Raw genomic sequence first — 12,464 nt, forward strand, 5'->3', positions numbered from 1 at the left:
TCCTGAGGTTCCTCATACTGGCATAATACTCTTCAAGGGTTTGATTTCCTTGTTGTAAATTAAAGACTCCTGATAGAGCTGATATACTCCCGTAGTATTGTCCTGTCCAGAATAAAGGTTCTTTGCATGTTCCCATATTTCCTTGGTTGTATCTAAGAACATAAAGTTTGCACTTATCTTGGGTTCCATACTATTACATAACCATGTCATGATTTGGGCATCCTCTTGTTCCCAATCATCAAACCCTGGAGAGTCAACTGATGATTTATCCTCCTTCACATGTTTCACCTTCCTCTTGGCCTTGAGAAAAGCATCCACTGACTTGGCCTATGGCACATAATTTCCACCATTAAGTTTAATTGATGTCATCTACACACCTAAATAGTTTAAGGGGATCACCACATTAGATTTCTGATCACCACCACCATCTACGGTTGCTGCCATTATGTTCTCAATACACTAGATTTCTCCTAGTTCTGAATTATCAACCAACAAAAAGGATTTCTACTATTCAATCAACACTGCTGCAATCTACACATCACCTTATGGCACTTTCTCAACCAGCCACCATAAAAATAAAAAATAAACACTAACATATACCACCATTCAGGCACATCCGGCCATCTCCTTCATAAAAAAAAAACTTAACCACACTATTTCTCACATCACCATTCAAACACAAACAAAGAAAAAAGCCCCTCATGAAACTGCTCAGTAGAGGGTCTATAACACAACAAACACCACCACACAACCACTAGGGCTGTCACTCATGGTGACAGCAATCTGAGAACTACTCACCTTGGCCTGCCACACCTTCCTAACACCTATAATGGGGATAGCGGCAGTCCTGGATCACCAAAAAAGGGTTGCCGCAGCCTTCTACCTGTGTAACTGAGATTGCACCTCAGGGAAAAGGAGAAAAGAAGAGAAGAGATTGCAGGTCCAGGAACTTGAGATCGCAGCCTTCCTCTCTTTTATTCAGTGCTATGATACCATGTTTTAGTGGTTCAGATAAGTCTTGTTCGAAGAAGAAGAAGAAGAAGAAGAAGAAGAAGAAAGTTGTCGAACTAGAGAGTCAAAACCCTCCTAGTTGACCATAATCTCTATTATATTAAAATAAGGGTACAAAGTCAAATATGCCCCCACTTAAGTATGGGACAAGAGAAATAAAAAACAAAACAGAATTGCCACATCACTACACTACTTAAACTATAATGAAAAGACTAAGTTACCCTTACTCGACCAACTCTAACAGTATAAAACAGAAAAAATTACAAAGTAGATAAGAACACGAGGAACCCTATAAGGCAGATTGCAAGACAGCAAGCCTTTCATCAACATCATCCAAGACTTATCCCAACTATAAGGGGTCAGCTACATGAATCCTGTTTTTCCACTCTGGTCTGTTTAATGCCATAACCATTGTTCAATTATGGGTGCTTAAATCATTTCTTACTACTTTGACCCATGTCCTTTTTGGTCTACCCTAGCCCTTCTAGCCCCTTCAATTTGCAATAGATCACTTATTTTTATGGGTGTTGTTGATGGTCTTCCATGCACGTGACCAAATCATATTAGTCTATTTTCTCTCATTTATCACCTACTGGAGTTACTCTTAGGTTCCTTCAAATGACTTCAGTCCTGATCCTATTATTTCTAATTTTTCCAGTCATCCATCATAGTATACACATTTCTACCACACTCATTTTCTGCCCAGTTTACAAAAAATAGGATGTGCCAAAATAAAATTGCTTCCAATTAATAGAAATGTAGATACTAGAGACAGCTGATAGAAAATCACCTTTGCCAAGAAAGTACCAAATTCATCCAGCTTCTTCTTTAATGGTGTCACTTCCTGCGACCAGTAATATTACATGATCAGAGAAAATTCACCGATATCTAAATGTGATGTACCAGTTGTCAATCAGAGCAGATAAAAAGAAATATAAAGAAGGTGAAATCAATTAGTTCAAGAATCTGTAGCAGTCAATACGGTGCAGAGGATAGAGGGAGGACAGAAGAAAAGAGGAAAGAGGTATGTAGAAGAGTGAATTATGGGTAACAGTGTGCTGTCTCACTCCATTATAAATTAACTTGATAGAAGATAGGAAATTACAATAGTGCCCATGATAAGTAGGACAGCAGCTTCAATAACTAAAAAATAAATAAAAGAAAGATGGCCTAAGGCCCACTAAGACATGAGGCCCATCAGTAAAGAAAAAAAAGGGATCTACACTGAGGCCCATCTTGACAACAGTGCCTATGCAATTTCAACAAAAACAATAAAAAGTTATTGCACAGGTGTCAGAAAGAGAACGGATGTGGTAAAGACAGTTTTGCATTTATAACCATCTTAATGCAGCAAATAACTCCAAAAGTTTAAGCACACAACACGAGTGCTTATCATATGAAACAGTTTCCAAGAACTAATGAACTATGGAAATACAATACATAGAAAAGGGAAAAGAAAATTTTCTAACTGCAGATCAATCATTAATATGGCATAAAATTCAGAAGCAGCACACTATGGAGCTTACATCTTCTGTTCTTAACATGGCATCACGTATACCACCCATAGCAGTGTTAGAGCCAACACCAACAACAACAGCTCTAGCTCTTCCAGCAACCACTACCGTGCCCTGGCCAGCAGCATAAGTTCAAATTTAGTTATAATTATAAACTAATTCAAACAAAATTCTCAAAGGAAACAAACTTGCGGATATTTGAATATATATTAGAGTTTCTGTAAATTCTCCATCTGTTATAAAACTAATTTTGGTCACATTCCCACAGAACCAAATTTGAATACCCTTGTATGAAATGGCCTTGGCCATACCGTTGCAAATTCAGATCTTTAAGTAGAACTCATAGGAATTAGGATGTCTAGCACAGTATAGTATCAAGAACAGCTTCACTATAGTATCATGAACTGATTCAGCTCTAGTGCATTTTGTCAGATAAATATTCCTTAACTTAGATTACATATAAAGAAAAAACTAAAAATGAAAATGGACAGAAATGGTACTTCAATTTTGAAATACTTTCTCTTGTGGGGAGAATGCAACTCAAGAATTTTTGACAAGCATCATGTATCCCAAGTAATCCTCAGGAAATCTATTGACATGATTTCACAGTTTCACAAATGATTTGCAGTATGAAATGAGTTAGGGAAAGTCACCCCTTCTTCGCTTTCTTCTTGGGAGTTCTATTGAGTCCCATTATATGGTTAACAGTTGTACATGCGCACATTTGTATATGTATTTTCATATTCTCAGAAAAAAACCAATGAAAAGAACAAGAAACTCTGAGGTCCAGCCATGAAAAATACACCACAACAAACTTAATTCATATTTATGACTATTATCAACATACATTCAAAATTGAAAGGGAAATTTTACAAGACATGTAGAAGACCAATTTTTTTTTATGGAGGACAATTTTGGGCCATCAAGAAAGAAGTCCATGAGATGGGTGTAACATTAGGGTTTTATGATGAATGAGTGAGAAAACCTTAAAGGGTGGAATATAACATGTCTGTATCCATGGGACCTTGGGTGGCCCCAAATATGAGGAAATAGATTTAAGATAGTCTTAGTCATGGCCCATGGCTTTTTTAATTAGCAAGTCATGCCCCATGGCATTGAAGATCATGGAATTTGATACAATTAAGGGGTCCAAAAGATCATTATTAAAGAGCTAAAACGAGATTGAAAAGGATACTGACCAAATTAGTGAACTAAACCTGACGATATGGATCTCCATGAGTAGAACAACAAAACAAGACATGTGTAAATGAACCAAAACAGTACTATAAGCTTAGTTGAGTTGAAATGTTGAATTGTATTGCCAATGAACAACCCCAATTGAGTTTTATGCCCCTAGAAGAATCTGAAACACAACCACCTTTTCCTTCATTGCAAGGCCACAACTTCCTAGGGCAGGAAATAGTGTGGCTGACCAGTTGGCTAGACAGGAGGTAAATAGGGAAAGCTTATACTGAGGGACTACTTTGTAATCTATTTGTGAATCCCCAATGGGGAATGGTAAAGTAGCACTTGATAGTCTTTAATTCTTTATATTTGCACATAATTTCTATTTAAGCTAATATAGAGAATTGTTACCTTTCAAAAAATAAGGTCACAAATCACAACTTCCAGTTAGGTAATGGAACTAAATTTCTTTGGTGCATTTTTATGCTTCACGGAATCTTTAGTCCAGTATTTGACTATCTGTTGGGATTGCACCTGGAAGGGCTAGCCACAAAGGATTAGTAGTCTGGAAAATGTTTCCATTGGTGAATTTTTCAATAGTCTGGGGTGAAAGAAATGCCCGCATTTTTTAAAACAAAAGCAGCAGCTCAGATGAGTTAAAAAGAAAGCTACTAGGCTTAGCATCAACCACAGATTCAGGGATGCACGTCATCACTCTTACAGTGTTACCTTTCTTTTGATACTCTTTTTGCACATACATAGTCATACTTTGACAGTGTTCATACAAACATATACTTATGCATTACTCATTGTACAGCACCTCAATGTACATGGAAACTCCTAGTTTAGTCAAGAATAAATACAAAGCCTTACTTTACCTTTTTCAGAAAAAAAACACAGAAAAACAAAATCAATAATTTAAAGCTGTAATAGAAAGATAAGAATAAGAGGTTCCCCAAGAAGGTAAAGGAAGAAGCCAAGCTGATATAGCAGCCGGAGAAACAAAAACAAGAAAACACAACTGCTTGCAGTCAATCCGAGAACTGAAAGCTCCAGAACAGATTTCCACTCACAACCCTACTCCTAAGAAATCTATCTGCCATTGACTCCATAGATTGCAGATTAGAATCCATTTTAATGAGTCATTCATACTGGAAGCCAAAGCACACCACTCTGAAGTGATGTTGCAACAACCATGAACTCTTAGAACCATCAAGTGTCCAACCAATAATCATCTATCAATAAACCCAATCTCCACACTCTGAAAACCTAAAAGGTACAACAATCTCAAACTCTTAAGTGTTGAAATCTTGGCACAAAACACTGCCTATGTGACCAATTAGCCAAGAATATATCAGATTGATATCACCCCAGTGGACATTAGTGGCACCTTAAACTTTAGATGGGCTTAGGTTCCAAGGAGATCAGCCATCAAATTAAGTTTAATAGCTCCCTTGGGGATAAGAAGGTCAAAGAGCTTGCCATTGCTTGCCATCCCAGACCACTCATATATAATGTGAACCCATCTCTTGTTAGAATGCAGTTGGCTACTCTAACTGTGACCAAATAAGTTATGACCTCATAATGGTATTTACTGGAGAAAATTATAGAATACTCTCATCCCATATGCTCAACAAAATAGCACTCTGGTGCATTACCAACTTATTTTCATTCTAGTTGGAGAAGAGAGGAAGGTAATCCCAAAGGCTGGAGATGTTAGTGGGGGATCCATTGAGCTCTGAACAGGGTGATGAAAATGATTTTAAATGTCTCTCATAAGAATAAGAGCTGGAAAAGCAATTCATCATCTCCAAGCCAACAAGAAGTTCAAGATATTTAATTCAGAATTAACTCTTAGAGGCAGTGTTCATATCCTAGTCTGTAATAGCTTATAATCCCAGCTGTCAGCAGCAGGTGTATTGTGGATCTAGGTTGAATTACTAGATTCCATAAAATTATGATGAAGCCCGAAAATTGATAAAATCAACAAGTATCATTTATATTTCAGGACAAGTTCATAACATCTACCGAAAATAGAATGTTTGTCTTGTCTTGGTACACGGCATTTGTTCTTAATGTGGATTCAAGATCTTTCTCAACAGAGCAGCTTTCACCTGTCATAATCAAAGAACTGAATTTAACCATTCTCATGCCTCAATTATAGACCCATCAACGATAAGAGAAAATAGCTAATTGGACTTGCTAGACTTGAAATACAGATATGACCAACAGTAACCAAAATAACAATCTGAGCTACTTAACTGAAATGCAGATAAAATTAAAGGAAAAAATGCATAAATACGCAAACATGTATAATGATGCAACCCAACTTCTTAGAGCCAAATTACACATTAAAACTAAAAATAAAACTGCATGATTTTTTCTCTTTGATAAGTAATAGCAGATTTCTTACACCATCAGTCCCAAGCCCAGATAAAGAAGGGATATGTCAGGTCGAAGGAGCAGAGTACCCACCTGCATCCAACTGGTTTCTTTCCTTTGGACAAGTCAACTAGCTCCCAGGTATTATTTTTCAACAGGGCATCCATTTCAACTTGCATTGCACCTCTCCACTCCGGGACTGATAGGGCTTCTTGCACTGTTCTCGGAATAGGGACATCAGCAACGGAGGTGAGATAGGACCTGTAGGAGGGAGATAGGCGATCATAGGACAAAAACTGGGAGATGCAGTGGGCTGTAGATGTGGTGCAATGCCGTTTTCCTTTACGGAGGGCAATGGGAAGGTCAAGGTCATTTGCAGAGGGTGAGGTATCAACAATGGAAGGAGTCTCTGTGGGCCCTGGGACTGTAATATCTGGACTTGGAGCCGCAGAAGAGGTTGGAGCTGGCCGGGACTGCTGATGTATTTTTTAGACCAAATCCACTCCAATTATCAAGGTGGAATGATTGTTGAGAAATCGGGCTGGCAATTCAAAACTGTTTGTAGGAACTCCGAATAGTTATTTTTCTGATCATGGATTTCCCTTATTTTTTATTCCACTATATAGGAGCTGAATGCATATTCTGTGCATACTTATAAGCACACTTTTATACATGCTTGAGGGCCTCTCACCCTCCATATTCACATTTAATACAATATTTTTACCACTATCAAAAGAAAGGAGGAATGTGTCAGGTTAGCATCCAGCATTAAAACTTATGCCAAATTCTAAAGAACATGGATGGTGGTTGTCAATTTTTGCTCATATTAGGGTGTTGGATATGGAACTGAACATAGCAGAAGGGTGGAACAGGATTCATGTAGCTGACCACATATAGTTGGGACAAGGCTTAATTGAGTTGAGTTGAGGTGACAGCATATTTCATTAATTATAAAAATAGAAGGATATATAAAAGAGGACACATCTTAAAAGTGGTACGTACATGGACATAAAAGCAAGAAACAATTGGAACTGCATATAATAGTAGAAGATCAAGACTGCAATCAATCTTGAACCCTAATAGATTTTAGGTTATGAAAAGCAGAAGAAAAGTGAGAGGAAGGAGAAGGAAGAGAAGAGAAACAGGAGAACACAAGGGTTTGAAAGGAGGGACAGATTCTAACACATCTGCCGCCACCACTCTCTTAGTATTTATAGGTTATGTTCAGTACATAGAGAAAAGGACAGATCTGCCCTTAGTACTTACATGACAAATAAAGTAAATAAAAACTGAAATAACAAACTGACCCCAACTGACACTACTATGACTGAAACAAATAATTACACATGCTGTCCTACGAACACAGTGGGGACCACTGCTGTGGGGCCCACATCAGTGTTCTCTACACTCCCCCTCAAGTTGGGAGTAGATATTTATCATTCCCAACTTGGATAGGTCTGCCTCTAACTTCTTCCTTGGTACGGCCTTGGTGAGGATATCTGCGAGCTGCATATTAGATGTGATATACGGGTGACACACTTCTTGTGATGTGACCCTCTCTCGCACAAAATGTCGATCAACTTCGATATGTTTAGTTATGTCATGCTGCACTGGGTTGTGGGCTATATTAATAGATGCCTGATTATCACAATACAGCATCAAAGGCTTTTCATAGTCAATACCCAATTCTTCAAGTAGTGATCTCAGCCATAAGATTTCAGCCACTCTGTTAGCCATTGACCTGTATTCCGCTTCAACACTAGAGCGGGAAACAACACTCTGCTTCTTACTCCTCCAAGAGACAAGGTTACCTCCCACAAGGGCACAATATCCAGAGGTAGACCTTCTGTCATCAACACTCCCAGCCCAATCGGCATCTGTATAAACCTCCACCTTCATGTGATTATTGTTCTTGAGCAGTATACCTCTACCCGGGCATCTCTTCAAATATGCTAATATTCTCTCTGCCGCAAGGAGATGAGAAGTTCTAGGGGAATGCATGTACTGGCTAACAACACTAACTGCATAACTGATATCCGGCCTAGTGAGGCATAGATATAGGAGCTTTCCAACCAACTGTTGGAACATAACTTTGTCTTCAAGAGGCTCCCCGCCCTCTGCACTAATCTTGTGATTCTGTTCAATGGGTGTATCAGCATGCATAACACCTAACTTTCCAGTTTCCGCCAACAGATCTAGAACATATTTTCTCTGAGAGATAAAAATCCCCTATTTAGATCTAGCAACCTCAATACCCAAAAAATACCGTAGTGCACCAAGATATTTCACCTCAAACTCTTGATGGAGCTGTTTGAGGGACTCAATCTCATGGCTATCATTTCCTGTCACCACAATATCATCAACATATACTGCAAGTAGTGTTAGAGAGGACTCCACCCTCTTGATGAACAGTGTATGATCTGACTGGGCCTGTACACAACCGAACTTTCCAAGGGCTAATCTGAACCTATCAAACCAGGCTCTAGGTGACTGCTTCAAACCATACAATGCCTTGTTCAGTTGGCAAACCTTCTTACCTGTCTCTGTATCATAAAATCCAGGAGGCAACTGCATGTAGACCTCTTCCTGTAAGTCTCCATTCAGAAAGGCATTTTTAACATCCATCTAGAACAATGGCCAAGAATGATTTGCTGCAAGGGATAACAGAACTCGGATGGTAGTCATCTTGGCTACTGGGGCAAAGGTCTCCAAGTAGTCTATACCATAAGTCTGGGTGAACCCCTTTGCGACCAGCCGGGCTTTGTACCTTTCAATAGAGCCATCAGCATTATGCTTCACAGTGAATACCCATCTACATTCAACCGGTTTCTTTCCTTTTGGTAGGTCAACCAGTGCCCAAGTATTATTCTTCAACAGGGCATCCATTTCGACTTGCATTGCATCTTTCCATTCTGGAACTGATAAGGCTTCTTGCACTGTTCTTGGAATAGGGACATTGGCAATGGAAGTGAGATAGGACCGGTAAGAGGGAGATAGGCGATCATAGGATAAGAACTGTGAAATGCTGTGAGCTGTAGATGTGATGCAATGTCGTTTCCCTTTGCGGACGGCAATAGGGAGATCAAGGTCATCCACAAGAGGGGAAGTGGCAACAGTGGAAGGTGTCTCAGTAGGCTCTAGATCTAGAGCTGCAGAAGGAACTGGAGCTGGCCGGGACTACCGATGACTAGGATCAACCTGCCTGCATCACCTGTGATAGACTCTCAACTCCTGATCCCTTTGACCACCCTCACCACCACAGCCTTCATCACCCAATGGAATAGGTAAAGGAACAGCCCCACTCCCACTACGCTCCCCCTAAGGAAAGAGACTCAAAATCCCACTCCTCTCACTGCTCTCCCCCTGAGGAGAAACCCTAGGATAATAGGGTGTCTCCTCAAAGAAGGTGACATCCATGGAGACAAACATTTTCCCTGAAACTGGATCATAGCAGCAATAACCCTTTTGAGTTTGTGCATAACCAAGGAAAATGCATTTGGAACCCTTATGTTCAAACTTGGAATGATGAGGCCCGAGAAGCTTAACGAAACAAGTACAACCAAAGGTTTTAAGGGGAACAATGAACAACTCCTCATTTGGGTATAGAAGGGAAAAAGGGGTTTTCATATCAAGAACCCGGGAAGGAACCCGATTAATGAAATATACTGCCGTGATGATAGCATCACCCCAAAAGCGAATAGGTACATTGGAGGTAAACATAATGCTTCTAGCCACCTCCAAGATGTGCCTATTCTTCCTTTCGGCAACGCCATTCTGTTGCGGTGTATGAGGGCAAGTGCTCTGGTGAATAACTCCATGGCTGAGAAGGTAGGAGGTCAATGGCTTAGCAAAGTATTCCTTTGCATTATCAGATCTAAGGACTTTGATTTTGGCCCCAAACTAAGTGAGAATCATCTGATGGAAGTTTTTGGTCATAGCAGGAACCTCATCCCGAGAACGCATAAGATAGACCCAAGAAAAGCGGGTATGGCCATCAACAAACAGTAGAAAATATCTGTACCCACCCATAGAAGAGATGTGATATGGCCCCCAAACATCAGTATGCACAATATCAAAAGAAGAATTACTCCTTTTATTACTCGAAGAATAAGAAGTTCTACAATGTTTGGCAAACTCACAACTCTCACACCTCAACTTTGATAACTCAACAACCTCAAATAAAGCAGGAAACAGACTCTTCAAAAACCTGAAAGACAAATGACCTAATCGATTATGCCAAAGCATAACCGGACTCACAGACTGAGAAACAAAAGACTTCTTATCCACTGACTCCTCCCGACGAGAACTCTCTCCAAGCAGATAGATCCCATTCGTCTCACGGCCAGTCCCAATCACCTTCCTCGTCTCCAAGTCCTGAAAAACACATCGATCAGGGAAAAAGGTTATTGAACAGTTCATATGTTTGGTAATATTACTGACTGAAAGCATGTTAGTATCAAGCTTAGGAACATGCAAGACAGAAGATAAAGAGATAGTATCCGATAGCTTGAAGTCACCCTTGCCCGAAATGGGAACAAGAGAGCCATCAGCAATGGATACTCTATCTTGGCCAGAGGACAAGTGATAAGAAGTGAACAATGATGACAAGTTAGTCATATGGTCGAATGCACCTGAATCTATTACCCAGCAGTGGTCAGTATTACCTAGAGCTGAAGCATGGTAAGCTAAGGCTCGAGTACCTGAATGTGCAAACGCATATGTGGCAGGAGCTGATGGTGACTAAGACGGCTGAGCTGAACTCCCAACTTCCTTTTCCAACTGTATGAGGGCAGCCCAAACAGCGGCTAAGGTCTCTAGGGATGTGCCTAATGAGGATGTTGAATCAGTGTTCACAGCCACATGAGCATTACCCTTCTTATTTCTTAGTTTTGTTGGGACCAAGTGAGGATGTAGCTTCCAACAAGTATCTTTTGTGTGCTTGGGTTTCTTGCAATGTTCACATACCAGGTCCCGTTTATCTTCCTTCTTCCGGTCCCTTTCTGGATCACCCCCTAACTTAGGTTTAACAGCTGTTAGGGCTGGGAAAGGGGGCTGAGGCTGCATCATGACTTTTCTCCTGGTCTCTTCACTATGCACCAGGGAGTATGCTTGAGAGAGGGTCACACTATCTCTGGTCAATATCTGTTGCCGCACGATGTCATATTCTGAATTCAAGCCAGCCAAAAACTCAAACACCCTATTTGTCTTGACTTGCTTTCTGTGAGTATGTGCATCTTTGGGACTCTCCCACTCAAGGGTCTCTAGATGGTCAATCTCATGCCACAAGGATTTCAAGGTAGAGAAGTAGACAGAAATTGGCTTCTCTCCTTGTTTAAGGCTGTTCACCTCACACTTCAGTTCATAGGCTCTGGCAACATTAAGGGGTTGGGAATAGGTTCCTTTCACAACATCCCATATCTCCTTGACTATCTTTGCCCACAAGTAATTTCGGCTGATATGTGGCTACATAGAATTACACAGCCATGCCATAACCAAATAGTTCTCTTGAACCCACTTGGTGTATGTTGGGTCCTCCTTGGAAGGTTCTTTCACACCTCCCAAGAGGTAACCTAGTTTTCCCCTTCCTCCAATAGCCATCATGGATGATTGAGCCCATTCCAAGTAATTTGACCCATCAAATCTCACAATTGTAATCTGAAACCCGATTTCAGATACACTACCATAATTGTTGTTCCCAAAACTACTTTCTCCCTGATTTTTAAACTCCACCTTTGGTCAAGAATCAGTAGCTACAAACTGTTAGAGCCACTACACCAGAAAATAGCACTTGGACAATCGGTCACAACCAGAAAACAGTATGAAATCAATGCAGGTCTGATCTGAAACCAATCTGCAAGCACAGTATATGCAGGAAACCAATACAAATCTGATCTGAAATCAATCGGCAATCAATGTACCAGGCAGTCTGTCAAGTTTTTTTATCCCCTAGAAGTGCTCGAAGCCAAAAATAGGTCTGAAACCAGCTTAGAGAGCAATCTGAGATGCAGGAGCAGAATTAGAGTTTCAATCGTAGGTCTGAAATAAGTGCTCAGCCGCACTCTCCAAGCAGTCCGTACAGTTAGGACCTGTCGTAGGGTCAATATGAAACCCTAAAACTGATCACCTCTGAGAGAAGGGGTTCGGCCCAACAGTCAAACCCTAAACTAGAGAGAAAAACCTTAAAGCAGTTCGGCCTCTCCTTCTAGATAGGTCCAACCTATCTCGACTGATAGCAGTCTCTGGAAACTAAATAAAACTTACTTATGGAATGTTGTTCACTGCCTTCCAAGGTTACCTGAACCCTAGCCTTCGCTGCTTCTTCCTGATTACCAACTCTCTGCAAGCCGCAACAAGTCCTCAACAGCTGCGAAC

At 40.3% G+C, this 12,464-nt stretch overlaps 1 protein-coding gene across 3 annotated transcripts in view; it reads right to left on the reverse strand.

Moving 5' to 3' along the window:
- Positions 1–12,464, reverse strand: part of ECA3 (endoplasmic reticulum-type calcium-transporting ATPase 3) — a 116,495-nt gene that overhangs the window by 74,933 nt on the left and 29,098 nt on the right. For all 3 annotated transcript variants that reach the window (XM_010274839.3, XM_088887456.1, XM_010274846.3), the window contains 3 exons: positions 5,739–5,824; positions 2,538–2,639; positions 1,802–1,855 (listed from right to left, as the gene is read on the reverse strand). In XM_010274839.3, coding sequence (XP_010273141.1) covers positions 1,802–1,855; positions 2,538–2,639; positions 5,739–5,824 — 242 coding nt within the window. The remainder of the gene's footprint in view (positions 1–1,801; positions 1,856–2,537; positions 2,640–5,738; positions 5,825–12,464) is intronic.

This window comes from Nelumbo nucifera, chromosome 5, assembly GCF_055504915.1.
Source record: "Nelumbo nucifera cultivar China Antique chromosome 5, China Antique-T2T, whole genome shotgun sequence".
NCBI classification, from domain to species: Eukaryota; Viridiplantae; Streptophyta; class Magnoliopsida; order Proteales; family Nelumbonaceae; genus Nelumbo; species Nelumbo nucifera.